The 18,262-nt window shown below is 32.0% G+C and overlaps 2 protein-coding genes across 2 annotated transcripts; one reads left to right on the plus strand and one right to left on the minus strand.

Moving 5' to 3' along the window:
* The first annotated feature begins 1,992 nt into the window (after positions 1–1,992).
* LOC146958642 (pentatricopeptide (PPR) repeat-containing protein) lies at positions 1,993–5,208 on the plus strand. The gene has a single exon (XM_085740179.1). The coding sequence runs from the start codon at positions 2,335–2,337 to the stop codon at positions 4,690–4,692; it is 2,358 nt and encodes a 785-aa protein (XP_085596305.1). The 5' UTR covers positions 1,993–2,334; the 3' UTR covers positions 4,693–5,208.
* Positions 5,209–13,079: 7,871 nt separating this feature from the next.
* On the minus strand, positions 13,080–16,772 carry LOC146958643 (putative serine/threonine-protein kinase WNK9). Its single transcript, XM_085740180.1, has 7 exons — positions 16,614–16,772; positions 16,478–16,515; positions 16,086–16,313; positions 15,559–15,776; positions 15,259–15,416; positions 14,615–15,029; positions 13,080–14,471 (listed from the first exon to the last, which is right to left on the minus strand). The coding sequence occupies exons 1-7, from the start codon at positions 16,686–16,688 to the stop codon at positions 13,474–13,476; spliced, it is 2,130 nt and encodes a 709-aa protein (XP_085596306.1). The 5' UTR covers positions 16,689–16,772; the 3' UTR covers positions 13,080–13,473.
* Between the last annotated feature and the right edge of the window lie 1,490 nt (positions 16,773–18,262).

Here is an 18,262-nt window from a genome sequence, read left to right on the forward strand (position 1 = left end):
AAAGATAAAGATAAAGATAACCTATTAGTCCCTCTAAAATTTTCCTTCAACTTTTAGTCCCTATTTTTAAGTAAATTTTTGTATTTTTTAATGAAATTTTGCATAAATGTGTAGAATATTGTAAAAATCACTACCAAAAAAAAAATTACTCTAAAAAAAATTAGATTTTTTTAACAAAACATAAATTAAATATGATTTTTTTACCACCAAATATATGAAAATTCATATTTAATTCATGTTTTAGTAAAAAATTCTAATTTTTTTTTGGAGAGATCTTCATAATATTATAAATTTTTCTGCAAAATCTTATTCAAAAATATGAATTCTATATAAGAGTTTACTTTACGTAGCATCACACACACAGAGTCAAGTGAATTGCAATTATAACCATGTGGGTTCTGTGTTCTTTATGTAGTACCTTACAAACACTTAGACCATGTGAAATGTTACTGTGAAATGTTACTGACTGACTCAATTCCGTAAATAAAATAAAATACAAATAGAAGGGTATCATTGAATCACTAACCTAGAGACCATAACCAAAAAGCAAACCCACCTTTTCTCTCTCACATCGGTCTCCGCAACTTCACACACACTCTCTCTCTCTCTCTCTCTCTCTCTCTCTCATATTCAAACCGTATAACAGCTACCCTATGCAGAGCAGTACTGTGTGAACAACATTAAACCGCTACCCCTTCCGCGTGCTCAAGTTTATCAATAACAAAACAAATTTAATCCTTCTTGTAGGTTAGCGTCTTCCGCGTCTTTTCTTACACAAGTCTTTTCTCTTCTTTTCTTCTTTGCAGCATTAAACCACTACCTTCCTTCCTTCCTTCCTTTTTTTCATAGCTAGCGTGCTCAAGTCTCTAACCTGTTTTGCAGCATTAAACCACTACCTTCCTTCTTATAGCCTAACGTCTTTTGTTTTTTTGGATTCCAAACAACAATTCTTCTTTTCTCTTCTTTTCTGCTTACAGCCTAGCGTCTTCTTGTTCTTGCGATTCCAAACAACAAACATGACAAAAGTTCACTGTTCTTCTTCTTCTTCTTCTTCTTCTTCTTCTTCTTCTTCTTCTTCTTCTTCTGTTCAAACACCACCCTCTCTCTTTTGCAAAGTAGGGGAAGAGGAAACCGATCGGGGATATGACCACTTAAAGTTGGTCATACCACTTAAGTTGGTATGACCACTTAAAGTAGGGGAAGAGGAAACCGATTGGGGATATGACCAATCTATGACACCATTTTCTAAGGATGGCCATTTCTCTTCAAACTCTTTTCTTATACCGCTAATCATTTCTATCTTTAAGCCGACAGTCCGGCAGAGATGTTGAGGAGCTTTTCCATCCGGCCAGAGGCCGTGGATTGAGAATTTATTCTCAACCACACGACCTTCGCAAGCTTTTGGGTAACAATAAGTGGGTTGCCACTGCAATACCAACTTTAAGTGGTCATATCCCCAATCAGTTTCCTTTTCCCCTACTTTGCAAAAGGGAGAGGGTGGTGTTTGAACAGAAGGAAAAAAGAAAAAAAAGAACAAAAAACAGAAGAAGAAGAAGAAAACAGCGTAACAGTGATCTTTTGTCATGTTTGTTGTTTGGAATCGCAAGAACAAGAAGACGCTAGATTGTAAGTAGAAAAGAAGAGAAAAGAAGAATTGTTGTTTGGAATCGAAAGAACAAAAGACGCTAGGCTATAAGAAGGAAGGTAGTGGTTTAATGCGGCAAAACAGGTTAGAGACTTGAGCACACTAGCTATGAAAAAAGGAAGGAAGGAAGGTAGTGGTTTAATGCTGCAAAGAAGAAAAGAAGAGAAAAGACTTGTGTAAGAAAAGACGCGGAAGACGCTAACCTATAATTAGATTTGTTTTGTTATTGATAAACTTGAGCACGCGGAAGGGGTAGCGGTTTAATGCTGTACACACAATACTGCTATGCATAAGGTAGCTGTTATACGGTTTAAATATAAGAGAGAGAAGAGAGAGAGAGTGTGAAGTTGCGGAGACCGATGTGAGAGAGAAAATGTGGGTTTGCTTTTTGGTTATGGTCTCTAGGTTAGCGATTCAATGATACCATTCTCTTTGTATTTTATTTTATTTACGGAATTGAGTCAGTCAGTAACATTTCACAGTAACATTTCACATGGTCTAAGTGTTTGTAAGGTACTACATAAAGAACACAGAACCCACATGGTTATAATTGCAATTCACTTAATTGTGTCTGTGTGATGCCATTCACATTGTTTCTTAGAAGCACAAGAGTGTTGTTGTTCTCACATGCATTGTTTCTTCTTTCAAATTGACAATACTTAGAAACATTTGATGCCACTTTCACCCCCATGTCAGTGTTGATGGAGACCCCAAAACCCTCCCAATCCGACACATTCGTCTATCTTCTACAATCCGCCATCAAATCCAGAGACACTGTCACAGGAAGATTCATTCACGCTCGAATCATCAAACACGGTCTCCACCTCAGCGTTTTCTTGATGAACAATCTTCTAAATTTCTACTCAAAAACCGCTTCTTTCAACGATGCACACAGTCTGTTCGCTGAAATGCCACAAAGGACTACATTCTCTTGGAACACCCTTCTCTCTTCCTATGCTAAAGGGGGAAACATAGAAACTGCACGCCGTTTGTTTGATGAAATTCCCGAACCAGATTCTGTCTCCTGGACTACCATGATAGTTGGATATAACCAAATGGGTCGTTTTAATACAGCCATTCACACGTTTCAAGAAATGATTTCTGATGGAATTTTGCCGACTCAGTTCACGTTTACTAATGTTCTTGCATCATGTGTTGCAACTGGAAGTTTGGATATTGGAAAAAAGGTTCATTCTTTCATTGTGAAACTCGGGTTATCTGGTGTTGTTCCTGTTGCAAATTCATTGCTTAATATGTATGTAAAGTCTGGTGATTCGTTAAGGGCAAAGGCTGTTTTTGATCGTATGAGGCTTAGAGATAAATCAACTTGGAATATTATGATTTCAATGCATATGCAGTCTGGTCGATTTGATGTTGCTCTTGCCCTCTTTGATCAAATGGCTGATCGAGATATTATCTCGTGGAATTCAATCATTGCAGGTTACTGTCATCAGGGATATGACAACAAAGCTCTGGAAACATTTTCTGATATGTTTAGGAGTTCCTCTTTAAGGCCAGATAAGTTCACTTTGGGCAGTGTTTTGTCAGCTTGTGCTAATCTTGAAAGCTTGAAACTTGGGAAGCAAATCCATGCATACATTGTAAGAGCTGATATTGATATCTCCGGGGCAGTGGGGAATGCCCTTATCTCAATGTATGCAAAATCAGGCGCAGTTGAAATTGCTCGAACAATTGTAGAATTAAGAAGTACTTCAAACATTAATGTTATAGCATTCACATCACTTTTGAATGGCTATGTCAAAATCGGGGATTTAAATCCAGCGAGAGAGATATTTGATTCGTTGAAATGTCGTGATGTAGTTGCGTGGACTGCCATGATTGTTGGTTATGCACAGAATGGCTTACTCAAGGATGCTTTGGAGCTATTCAGATTAATGATTTCAGAAGGACCAAGGCCAAACAGTTATACCCTAGCAGCTGTATTGAGTGTCTTTTCAAGCTTGGCTTCTTTGGATCACGGTAAGCAGCTTCATGCAGCTGCAATAAGATTGGAAGAAGTATCATCGGTTTCTGTCGGTAATGCTTTAATTACCATGTACTCAAAATCTGGATGTATCAAAGATGCAAGGAAAGTATTCAATCAAATATGCACTGAAAGGGATACATTGACTTGGACTTCCATGATTATGGCTCTAGCTCAACATGGTCTGGGAAATGAGGCGATAGAACTGTTTGAAGACATGCTGAAATTTAACCTAAAGCCGGATCATATTACTTATGTTGGCGTATTGTCTGCCTGTACGCATGTGGGATTGGTAGAGCAGGGTAAGTGTTACTTTAATTTGATGAAAAATGTTCATCAAATTGAACCTTCCCTTAGCCACTATGCATGCATGATTGATCTGTTTGGACGTGCTGGATTGATTGAAGAAGCATATAATTTTATAAAAACTATGCCTATTGAACCGGATAATATAGCCTGGGGTTCGCTTTTGTCTGCTTGCAGGGTTCATAAAAATGTAGACTTGGCTAAAGTGGCAGCTGAAAAATTGCTTCTTATTGATCCCAACAATAGCGGGGCTTACTCCGCGCTTGCTAATACTCATTCAGCCTGTGGTGAATGGGAGGATGCTGCTAACGTTAGGAAGTTAATGAGGGACAGGGCAGTGAAGAAAGAGCAAGGGTTCAGTTGGGTTCAAATCCAGAACAAAGTACATATTTTTGGAGTTGAAGATGCGCTTCACCCACAAAGAGATGCAATTTACAGAATGATTTCAAAAATATGGAAGGAGATAAAGAAAATGGGCTTTACTCCAGACACTGATTCTGTATTACATGACCTAGACCAAGAAGTGAAGGAACAGATCCTCAGACATCATAGTGAAAAACTAGCTATTGCATTTGCATTAATAAATAGTCCAGGGTATACTACACTGAGGATCATGAAGAACCTTAGAGTTTGTAATGACTGCCATTCTGCCATAAAATATATCTCTATGCTCGTCGGAAGAGAAATTATAGTAAGAGATGCCACACGTTTTCATCATTTTAAGGACGGTTCTTGTTCCTGTCGGGATTACTGGTAGAAGAAACAGTAGAATTTCATTTAGAATCCAACCACATATTGACAAGTAATTTACAAACGTATTGACCCGACAAAAACAGAAACGTTAACAGGAGCATTAATTGGTCTCAAGTGAATAAATGCAAAAATATTTGAGTCTATCAATTGTCTGTCTGCCGCGGTTATGTCCTTACTATTTTGCAGACGAAATCTCATGTTTCAGAGTACCCTCTTAAGCTAGTCTGCAAATGTTCTAACATGTAAGTGTTCATATTGATTGATGTTGAGTTAATATGGAATTAGTATTTCTTCAAAAAATATGGAATTAGTATTTGCTGATGGCCACCCAGTTTAGTTGGTAGGTTTGTGTTATTTTCTCTATAAGAGGCTTTAGAGCATTTTGATGAGCATTAAACAAGTCCTGGTGTTGGGTTGGTGGTTTTATTTGTAAAGCATACAGAGTAATTAGATGGAAAGTTACAAGAAAAATATAGGTTCAGTTGCTGAATGCTGACTTTACAAGCAGTCTTTTACAAAACATTACTTGCAATTTTTTTTCTTCTTTCTAATAGCTTGCAAATGAAAAGAGCATACAAGTGCTGGAGCATATGCGACATAGCCGAGGTGCTCCCCCAACTATGCTGGTGTAGGACACCCTGCCCTTAGCTCACTTGGGGGTCTTCTCTCGGGCGAATTATAACAGTATGATGTATATCATGTCTTCATCACCCATTGGAATGGATTATCAAAAAGAAAAAAGAATCGGTAAAGATGTTTGATTTACAAGGTGTTTTTTTTTGTATGACAAACCTAAAGAGCTACAACATGGACTCCAAGTGGCAGGTACATTGGACTCTACTTTCTACCTAAAGTACTAGGTTTTGGCTACCTTCTTTCCAGGAAAAAAGGATTACTTTTTTCTCCTTGTTAATTCCCTTTAACCGAAGTTAAGGCCTAACACGATAGAAAAGGTCTTGGTGCTATTCATGTGAAAGTAAGGCCTTGTGACAGTCACACAAATGGATTTAGAGGCTTTGGTGCAACTGATGCAACGTGAAAATGTCGGCAAAGGCTACGGTGGGAGACCTTGATAGGTCTCCTACCGGTGAGAGACCTCCTTTTTTTTTTCCTTGCAAAATATGAAAAAAATGGAAAATTATATAATTTTTTGAAAAATGAAAAAAAATGGAATATATAATTTTGAAAATCATTAAAAAATCTGATTTTTTTTGAAAATATATTATTTCATTTTTTTCGAAAAATCTGGATATATTATTTCATTTTTTAACGAAAATTTCAATTTTAAAAAATTATTTCATTTTTTTTCGAAAAATCTGGATATATTATTTCATTTTTTTACGAAAATTTCAATTTTAAAAAATTATTTCATTTTTTTCGAAAAATCTGGATATATTATTTCATTTTTTAACGAAAATTTCAATTTTAAAAAATTATTTCATTTTTTTCGAAAAATCTGGATATATTATTTCATTTTTTTACGAAAATTTCAATTTTAAAAAATTATTTCATTTTTTTCGAAAAATTTCGGTAAATTATTTTAATATTTTAAATTTATTATCGCTTTTACCAAAATACCCCTAATTTAAGAATGAAATAACAAAAGCATCATTTTTGTCCTTTTTTACTCAACCATTAATCCAATGGCTCCATTCATTTTGCAAAAAACAAAAAAACAAAAAAAATGAGGTCTCTCACCGGTAGGAGACCTATCAAGGTCTCCCACCGTAGACGGCGCCGAAAATGTCACGCTGAGCATGAATTCAAAGTCCTATTTACTGAGAATTGTTGGTGGTGTTTGGTATGCACAAATATAAGATTTGTGCACCATGCACAACTTGTGCATTTAAGAGCTGAAATCAATTTTGGGCCATTGATTTATTAATATAAAACTCCAACGGTTGAGATCTGTGCTGTTAAAGGGATGGGTGACCTGCTGATGTTGCTGCTGCTACAGTACCGCGGGTCCCACTAGTTGATTAAATGGGAATATTTTAATTGTTTTTTTTTTTGCAAGTGTTGTATTGGGCTTATATAACAAAATGAGGCCCATAAGAAAATGTTGTATTGGGCTTAATGGTAGAAGGGAATTATTAAATTTTTCTTAAATCTTAATATAAATTAAATATACAATTAATCATTATTAAAAATTAAATATACAATAAATCATATTTATAAATTAAATATAAATTAAATTGAAAATGAATAAAAAGTTAGTAGAAGTTGTTGAAGCAAATTGAGAAAATTTAATAATTGGATAAAAATTTAGTAATTAGATTGTTTATCATGTTTTGAAAATTTAGATAATTGGATAAAAATTTAGTAATTGGATTTTTGTTTTAATTTTCAAAAATTTAGAATATGAATAAATTGGGCAAAAAATAGACAGTTCATCCAGTCACACTATTATAAATAGTTCGTGTGATGTATATTAAAGACCACGTAGATAATTTATTGAATAAATCTAAAAAATTTACTTTTGCTTATTTTGGTGACCGAAGTGTGTACATAATTGTTGAATGGGTTAAGGTAAATGAACATTAAAATACGCAAAACATTTATTCGTTAGCCAGTTTGAGTTTTTGTATTTTTAAGAATTTCTTTTTGCATTTTTTATTCTTGAGTTTATTTAATTACACTATTATTATGTTATTTTCATTTCAATGTGTTTAAAAAATAGTTGTAATTTGTTATGTATATTGAATTTATAAATTAGTTCTAATAATAACGATAAAATTAATTAAATACAAACCACGTAGTGAATATCTTGATTAATCAATTAACATTTATCCAAGTACTTTCCGTATAAGATTCTTGTTATTAGGGTAAGAGTTGTGGGTTTGATTAGTCGTTGTGACCTATTGATCTAACTATTTGAGCAGTTTAGGTCGAAGATTATTGTCGTTAGGGTTAGAGTTACAGGCTTGATTAATCGCTAAAGATGTTGATTAGTCATTGAATGTGTGCCTAAGTACTTTCACTGCAAGATTCTTTCAGTTAGGGTAAGAGTTGTGAGTTTGATGAATCGTTTTGAAGTCTTTGTAGTAGTTTAGGTCTAAGAAACTTGTCATTATGGTTAGAGTTGTGAGCTTGGTTAGTCGATAGATAGTTGGATTAGTCGATTAAAGAGTTTTGATTAGTCATCGATCATTGATCCAACTTTTTTGACTCTAGGATTATTCCAGTTAGGGTAAGAGTTGTGAGTTTGATAAGTCGTTGTGACATCTTTGAATTAGTTTAGGTCTAAGAAACTTGTCATTATGGTTGTCGTTAGGGTTAGAGGTGAAAGCTTGGTTAGTGGATAACAAGATTTTGATTAGTAAGTGATCGTTCATCTAAGTACTCTGTCTCCAAGATTATTTATGTTAGGGTAAGAGTTGTGAGTTTCATCAGTCGTTCTGAAGTATTTGAAGTAGTTTAGGTCGAAGAATCTTGTCATTAGGGTTAGAGTTGTCCTCTAAAAATTCCATCTTCACTTTTGGTCCTTCCTTTAAAGTAAACTCACATGTAGAATTCATATTTTTGAATAAAATTTTGCAGAAAAATTTATAATATTATAAGAATCATTCCCAAAAAAAATTAGAATTTTTTAACAAAACATGAATTTAATATGAATTTTTATATTTTTTTACGGTTAAAAATTCATATTTAATTTATGTTTTGTTAAAAAATTCTAATTTTTTTTGGGAAATTTTTTTCTAATATTCTTCACATATCTGCCAAATTTCATTAAAAAGTACCAAAATTAACTTTAGAATGGGGACTAAAAGTAGTGATTGAAAATTTTATAGGGGCTAAAAGTTGAAGGAAAATTTTAGAGGGACTAAAACAAAAAGTTGATATATTTATAGGGACTAATTTAAAAGTAGTGATTAAATAATTTAAATGATTTTTCCCTGTTCATTGTTCAGCTATATTTTGTTTGAGAGTGAAATGTGAACAGCAAATTTGACAGTGTCATCATATATTGGGTTGCATGTGGATGTGTTTTATTGGAGACAATTGTATTGAGTCCGTTCGATCGTGTTTGAATGGTTATGATTAAGAAATATCAAATCATTGACTAGTTGTAAATGATGATCAAACGGTTGTTATTGAAAGTTGTAATGGTATTGAAAACATAGAGCAATTTACATAGGTGATGTTCAGAAAAGTTGACAGTGAATTCAGTGCTTTTTGACAGTGTTGGTCGTTGCATGTCCAATGTTCATTGTTTTGCTGGAAAGATGGTTGCCATGGACAGTACACATAGTGGTGATTCTTTAAATATTAATAAATGTAGAAACAACACAAAGAAATTAATTAGAAAGTAAAATATTCCTTCACAAAAAAAAAATTAGAAAGTAAAATATAGAAATAATCATCAGTTTTAATATTTGATTATGAAATAATGAGGTTTTATTTTATTTGAAGATAATTTTTCTTTCATGTTATTGAAAAATTTAATAGTAATTGACAATTTACAGTACAAAGTAATTTAGTTTTTTTGATAATATAAACTAAATTTTCGATAATATGAAATAAATATTGTTTATAATCTAAAATTTTTCGATATTAGGGTTGGACTTTATTTGGTAATCCTTTTCAAATTCATTCCTTCTATCAAGGTTGAATAAATTAGTTCTTGTAAAAAAATTAAGTTAGTTGTCTTTTTTGGAAAAAAAATTAAATTAGTTTAGTTAACTACGTTTGTGTTTGGTTCTGCGGCAAAGATAATTGAGTTTAATAGAATTGATTTTGAAAGAATTGATTTTAGTTAAACGTGAGTTTGTCAAACTTGATTTATGTTTGGACACACCAACATAAAATTGATTCTTATGAGTTGTGAGTTAGATTAGTCGTTCATGTTTCTATTTTTCACAATTTCATTCATTCTATTAGGGTTGAACTTTATTTGATCTTCCTTTTTAAATTCATCATTTTTTTTTATTTTTCACAATTTCATTCCTTCTACCAGGGTTCAACTTTATTTGATCTTCCTTTTCAAATTCATCATTTTTCTAAATTCCACAATTTTATTCCTTCTATTAGGGTTGAACTTTATTGGATCTTCCTTTTCAAATTTTTCTAATTTTCAGAATTTCATTCCTTTTATTGTGTTTGCTGAAGTAATATGTTCCAAACCCTAACCTTAGTTGAAGGAATAATATTTTCTAAATCCATCAATTTTCTAAACTCTAACCCTAGTTGAAGGAATAATATCATTGAAAATAAAAAGTGGACTCAAACTAAATCAGGTCTTTCCTTAAATTAAACCAAAATTTGTGTTGCAATATGACTTAATTGGACTAAGATCAAACAAAAAATTAAAATTTAATATTTTAAAATATGTTAAGAGACAAATCGAACATAATCTTATATGCTAACGTTTGTATTGATATTTTAGTTAAAAAATATGATCAATGTATGTCATGTAAATGACACACCTTACAAAAATGCAAAACATATTTTAAAACGGAAGGAGTATAATTTTCCACACAAAAATAAACGAGAATATGTTATTTTAAAATATAGTTTGTCCCCAAATAGAATAATAATAATAATATACTTTTTTTATAGGGAATAATAATAATAATAATAATAATAATAATAATAATAATAATAATAATAATATATAAAATCGCCAAAAAAAGAAAGAATAATATATATATATATATATATATATATATATATATATCCCTAAAAAAGAAATACACATATATATAATATATTCACGTGTCAATAATACAAAACAAAACTATACCAAAAGGATCAGAATAATAATTGGTATTACACTACCAAAAAAAAAAAAGAATAATAATTGGTATTTATTGGACATGATTTTTTTTTTTTGAACTTTGGGACGCAATATGTTTTACGTTTTCAGAAAGAAAAAAAAAACTAATAACCAAATCTGGGGGTGTAATAATTAAGGGAGGCCAGTTAGCAAAAACAGACAATCAATATTCACATTAAAATATGTTTCAATTTTTTTATTGTTTTTGTTACAGCAGGTTAGCAACCCACAGCTGTCCTTCATATTACAACTTGTGCATGGTGCACAACTTTAACATTTGTGCATTCTAAATGCCACCAGAATTGTTAAATATATCAATAATGGTGACTTTTAGGGTACACAAATTGTTAAATTTGTGTACCCATACACAAACACATTATTAACTTTAGATTTGTTCTTTTGAAATTGAATGGTTTGGATGTAGTGATGACATGCAACATGATATATAGAGAATAAAAGCTTAATAAAACGGGGCTTAAAAAAAATTGTATTTTCGGAATGCATTTTTTCGTTAAAAATGGATTGATATATCCTTTTATTTGCAACACAAATTTAAAATACACAAAGATCTAGTTTTACACATGCATTTTTTTTTTCTGTTGCAAGTTTTTTCTTTTTAAGTTCCCACTACTACAAACTTGTTGTATAGTGATTGGTTTAGATATAATTTTTTTTATCACTATATTAATTAATTTAGAGACGGACTCTTTAATTATTATTTTTGATGGGACTGACTCTTCAATTATTAGTTTTAATTATTAATTAAAGTACTTTGTCAAAAAAAATTATTAATTAAAGTACTGTAAAAATGTTAGCCTCGTAATTCTTATGACGCTTTAATGTCCAATAAAAATTTAGAAAAAAAACACTATAAAAAAACTCGTAAAAAGTAAAATATGAATCCTCATATAATTGTACACTAAGAGTGAAAAACAAAGAAATAAATTCAAAGTTTTTTAAGAAGCTGACGAAAAATATTTTTTAAAGGAGCGCTGACGAAAAACACATCAACCCATTATTGGAGTTTTTTTTTTTTGAAGGAACCCATTATTGGAGTTTTAATATATATTGTATTAATAAATTAGTAAACTAGTAGTATCCTAAAAACAATTTCATTTTTTGACAGAAAAACAATTTCTTTTTAGGACCCACTTTATAAACAACTTATGTAGACCACAAAAAGTATACATGGTACCAACCTTAAATCTAAGTCATTCAATTTTTAAATCATGAATCAAAGGTTAGAAGTTTGTTTGTGTATGGGTACACAAATTTTACAATTTGTGCACCTTAAAAGTCACCATCAATAATTTGTAGTGTATCTTGACATTTTCCTATTTTGAACAAAAATATCCTTTCGTATTTTCTTTTCCCTCACGGCCCTACCTTTCTATTTTCAATTTTATACTATACTTTTTAACAAGGAATATTTTTGTCCAAAATGGAAAAATGTTGGGGTAAACTCCAAATTGTAGGGGTGTGTTTAACAATTATCTATTTAGAACATGAAAATGTTGCCCAACATTAGAGGCCCTAAAGCTGAGGTTTCACTAGCTTGACCTTGGATTAGGGGTGTGCAAAATGTTTGGTTAACTTCACCAAATTAGTGAACTAGACCTTATCACATCAAAAAAGAAAAAAGGCCAAAACTATTTAAATGCTCATAACTTGCCTAGATTTGAAAAAGATAAGTTCAGTTTAGGATACTTTATTTATTAATATATTAGAGAGATACAAAGATGATACGCGGCTGTTTGTAGTTGGTAAAATTATGGGTTGCTTTCAGTATTCATAATTGAAGTTTACTTGTAAAGTATCACAATAAGATTAATAACAAAGCAAGCACTTTACTATGATGACATTCATTGAATTTGTAATTTTGTATGGCCTATCCTTTTCCACGTTTCTTTTTCATTGATGCCACGTAGGAGTTTGTTGGCACTAAAAAGTGTGGACCCATCTCTGCTTTATAGAGTAACTATTAATGGAGATATTGAACAGAGATAACAATATCTACAATCTCATTTATTTTGCCAATATCTACCACTCTCTTGAAGATATCTATCAAGTAGGAGATATTTCTATGAAGCAGCAAAACCCATGGCTCTGCCGCTAGCTGTTATTTCCAAGTGTTTACCCTTTGCAGAACACTGAACATTATCACAGCAAAACCTGGATCAAAATCTGGATGATGTTATCCATTAAAATGGACAATAGTTATCTACGGAGTTGACTTATTTTAGCTTATCTTGTGACACAAGACATTGTGAGATTGTTTGAGAAAGGTTATGAAAACAACTTATGACATGTTCATAAACTTTACATGATAACTTATGAAAACAATTTATAAAAACAATTTAGCTTTATATTATCTTTTATTTTCGAAATAATTTATGCATAAACACTTATGCTATAGATGCTTAATTAAATTGTTTATCCGGGTCCCAAGGAACAATTTTTTGCTTCCTTTCTATAGACATTCCAAATTGCACAAGTATCTGATTACATGACTTAGCTCCATTTTTTTAATAGGTGCATATACCTCCATTTTTTTTCTTTCTGATATGACTTAGCTCAATACTCAGTTGGTAAGAGGGGAAATTTAAGATAAATAATGGATAAAATCTTCTATATTCCAAAAAGTCTATCAAGTTTTACATATATCAAATAAAGCATGATATCATCAACCAAGTCTAGCTACTTGAAAACATAACACTGTATAGTAGATGGATCTGCAATTCAGAAACTCAAGGGAAAACTTTGGTTAAATTTATGTTATAGCGTTAGTCTACTATGATTTACACATCTGACATTTTCTCATACCATGTGATATGGTATGAGAAAAAGGGTGCCAACAAGCTAAATTACATCTATGGTAGTTCCGAAGACTTCCAACGCATCTTGAACATATTTCTTCACCGTAAACTCAAGATATAAACAAAGAGACCCTTTCAAGTACAGTTACATTGGCACTCTTTTGTAATGAGAAAATGTATTTTCAAATTCTGTCTAGAGATCAATTGCATCAACCGGAAGCGAGGTTGCCCTTTGAAGCGAGTTTGGAAGCAAAGCTCTTGCAAAGAAATCCTTGGCTGTGACCATTTGCTCAGAATTGTTAGGCTGACTCATTTCATAAACATAATTCGGAATCATTTGGTCAGCCAAAGTGTTGCATTTCTCAGCATCAACTGAATAATGCTTCTTATAAGCCATAGACCGTAATAATGTGTTATTGTGTTGTATCTTCATGTGTGATACCTTAGCTGGTGGCCTCAGAAATCCATCTTTTCCATGCTCTAATTGATGGTCTCTAAGCTCTCTTAACTGCACTTGGTACCTTACTTTGAGCCATCTCAATTCTTGCCTTATATCATTTTCATAGCCCAAGAGTAATAAATTTTCTGATGCTGCAGGGCCAGAAGGAGGTTTTTTGGTATTAACATCAATTTGGTCATCCACATTAACACTTCTCTCCTCTTTCTCCTCCTTTATGGTTGATATTTTTGATATGTCATGAGATTCATCGCAGTGTATATCTTTCAATCCTTCATGACTTGACTCATGTTCATCTCGCAGAGCACAAATATCTGCATAATGAATGCCATTGGATTGACTTGGTGGTGCACCTTCTGTAGCAGTGTTTGCAGACCCTTCATATTGGTATGTGATCTCCTCGAATCGGCCGTGAACCGCAGCACATCCATTTTTAGAACAATGAAAGAATTGAAGATTCTTGGTACATGGATTATTTGATGATACATAATCAACCAAAGTATTATTTGCAGCACAATTAAGGCAGAAACTTGCACTTGAATCTTCCGGAATTTCGTCTATCATTGGTCCCCTTTTCCATCCTGGTACCAAAGTTGCAATTTCATTATCTATCATATTTGCTAAAATTGTTACATCTTGGTCAGTTATATCAAGCTCTGCTACCATTTCAGATGCAACACTCAATGCGGTATCAGTCTCCGTGTCGAATGGGAAGTAGATATTTCGAACTCGGCCTATTTAGAGGGATAAAATTGTTAATTTGGTTTATGTAGCAAGTACAAAACCAAATGAGAAGAACAAAACAACACAATATGGAATAATCAAAGACTGAAATAAATTCAATGGGAAAGTAAGAAAGTGAAATGTCATTACCAACCTTCCTTATCTGGTATTCTGATTCTCAGAAAGATGCCATCATCTCTTCTCCTACCTTTGATTGAGGTGTCAACTTCATCCAAATTATCATCCTCTTCACAATCAAAGAGATCAATTTCACTTGTTTCAAAATCATCTTGATAACCACCAAGATTATCAGTGTACACACTCATTAAGGCATTTCTAACGCTATAATTTCCATTCATAGGTTGCTGTCTAATTGTTGGTGATACTTCATAGCAATCTCTTTGATACTGCAATTCTTTGAAGTTATACTCATAATCATCAATTTGGAGAAAAGGGTCCTTTAAGAGTTCCTTAGCTGAAAGTCTAAGGGATACAGTTGCTAAGCATTTCTCTACAAACTGCTTGACCTCTGGATCATTTACTTTGTAAAGAGATTCTGGCATCTTTCCCTACATAATAGGTATGCTGTTGGATTAGAGCCAAAAATTAACATAATTATATGTATAATCAATTATGGCCACTAACTGATTGTAACAGAATGTAGCAACCTATAACAGACTCTCAGATGCCACAGCATCTGTACGCTGTCTAAATGCTACATTATTTTGTTTGTATCAAAATGAAAAAATACAAAGAGAAAAGTAAATCAAAATGAAAGAAAATGTTTTAGGGTCTTACAGAGACAACTTTTTTGTATATTTGAGCAGGATGGTTGCATTCACTATAAGGATATTCAAAGGTGACCATCTCCAAAATGCACATTCCAAAAGAGTATATGTCAACCAATTCATTGTAATCCTCTTCATACACTTCTGGTGCCATAAACTCAGGTGTTCCTGAAGTGAAACAAGTTAGAAAAATAAGGAAATCTAGTGAAATAAACTGATATATTTGGCAGATAACAAATTGAAAAAAAAGGTAACATGTTATATTCATAGCTTGGGTTAAAACTAAAGCCTTTCATTCTGCTTTACGCACCAACACAGTGAACAGTCGATTTGCGGAGAATTGCAGCAAGGCCGAGATCACCAATTTTGACTTCTCCTTGGTTACCATTGATGAAAATATTATCACACTTGAGATCTCTATGGATCACAGGAGGGTCATGGCTGTGGAGATAGACAAGACCTTCCAAAATCTGCCTGCACCAATGCTTAACTGCTCTGATGTTAACTCTTTTATGTTTAAGTCTATACCTGTTTAGACAAGACAACGAATATGAGCACACTCACATTACAAGCCAAAAACAAGGAGCTAAAATAACTTGAATCTAAAGTCTGTTTGGATTAAAAGAGCTTATGCAAACAATTTATGACATGTCCATAAGCTCTCAAGGATAGCTTATGAAACCAGTTTATAACTTGTATGAAAATAATTTGGCTTCATAGAAATATCTTACATATAACCACTCATGTGATTAGCGCTTAATTAAACTGTTTATCTAAACAGTTCCTAAAACATTGAAGAAAATTATACTGATGAAAAAAAAGGAGGATTAGACTAACTGTCTTAGAGTCCCAGATGTGAACATCTCAGTGACAAAGTTAATGTTTCTGTTGGTAGTATCAACCCATGAAGTGTAGAACTTCATGATATTCTTGTGTTTCAATGTCTCCAGAAGATGAATTTCACAGTATAACCTCTCAAGGTCTTCAGAATTTTGCAAAAAATCATAAAGCTTTACTTGATTCCATGCTACTTCTATTCCTTCATACTCATCAAATGCTCTATATCTGCAACAAATGAACATGGCCTCATGTCAAAATAATAATAATAATAATTGGTGAACACAAAATCTATACACTGTCTTGGAAAATACTAATAAATGCAACAAATGAAGATTTTGTTTTGGAAAATACTAAGGTGAAAACCAAGAGATTAAGGATATGATACATACACTGTCTTGCAAGCTCCTTTGCCAAGAATTTCATTGTACTGTTAAAATGGAATTCAAAACACAGAATCAAAACAAAGAACACGAGAGTTTATTAAAGAAGTAAACAAAGGTGAAGAGTAAAAAGTGAGATATGTACTCTTCCATATCTTCCAGTAGGATCAACTTCTATAAACTCAGAGTCCTCTGCCTCAACACTTGCAGCAACATTCATGTTTTGCTTCTTATTATCTGTTATGTTCTTTGCACTAAGGCTTTCACTTGCTCTTCTGTTAGCACAAGAGAGATAAAGAAAACTAGAAAAGAGAAAGAAGTAGATTTTTCAAAGTAAATAGAAGAAAAAATAGAGAAGACTTTTGATAACTAATCACTCATGTTTTAAAATAAGTGTCGTTTTTAGATAGAAAAAAAATAAAATAAGCGTCTTTTAAGTTTTTTCAGGCAAATTTAGAAAATACAAATGATTTAAAAAAATAAAACAAAATGAATGGATATAACAGTTTTATAAAATGTATGTCATTAATATGACTACTTCCTCCATCTCATATTATATGTCTCATTATATTTTCATTTCAAATATTTTTTGTTATCAAACTATTTGTCATTTTTTAATTACACACTTTATCAATGTTACTCTCATTTATTAAAGTAACTGTAAGTTTATGGTTGAGTGTTGGCAAATAATAAATGAAAGTACAATGAATGATACTTTGTTTTGGGTTTCAAAGTACAACAAAATTTTAATCTTAACCTATTAATTTGCATTTTGTATTGATACCTGATGTATTCCCTCCATCCCAAATCATTGAGCTATTTGTAAAAAAAAAAAATGCCCCATTTCACTTTTCAATGCAATATTAATTTCTTTTTTTTCAATTATAACCTTAATTAATACTATTTTCATTGCTCTCAATTCAATATATTTTACTTTGCATTTATGATAATGGGAAATACATCAATATTTAACAAGACACTGAAAACCATTTTTTTCTTTCATTTATACACTTTTTCTTAATATGTATGAAATGAACAAAACACTCACTTATTATGGAACGGAGGGAGTAATTCTTAAAAAATGTGCACATATTAACCCAACCAATTATGGGTTTTGGAAGAGACCAACACCATAGGGTCTCGAAATTTTAAAGGTCTAAATTTTGAGTTTTTGATGTTTCATTTCATAAAAATATAGTAATATATTTTAAAATAATTTATAAGACCCAACAACATTTTTTTAACCTAATTTTTAAGATTAGAAAATGATTCTAAAATGGTTAAGATGATTCTTGCGTATCAAATAATCACATAATAAAAAATGAAGGATAACATTTGTCGTAAATACATAATTGAATATAGTAATAAATAACTTACAAAATAAAGAACTACTCATCTTTTCTTTACAGGTGATTTGGAAGGAACGACATAATCGCGTGTTCCAAAACACATCAGTTACTCCATCTTCCCTTATTGAAAAAGTTAAGATGCATTCATTCTTATGGTTGAAATCAAAACAGGCAGCATTAGCTTATTCTTATTATGATTGGTGGAAACATCCGCTTTCTTGTATGGATGTGTTCCTATAATTTTGTTTATAGGTTGGCCCTTTAAAAGGGAAATCTGACTCTGTATTGTATTAACTTTGTTGGTGTTTCTGTTTTGCGCGTCTTGTGCAATTGGAAACACTTTTGAGTATATATGTGTGTGTTTGGTATAGCGGTGGCGATAATTGATTTTGATAGAATTGAGTTTGAGAGAATTGATTTTGGTTAAAAGTGAGTTGGATGTGAA

This window comes from Medicago sativa, chromosome 1 (genome assembly GCF_051527215.1).
Source record: "Medicago sativa cultivar Bolivia chromosome 1, Bolivia_mono, whole genome shotgun sequence".
NCBI lineage: Eukaryota > Viridiplantae > Streptophyta > Magnoliopsida > Fabales > Fabaceae > Medicago > Medicago sativa.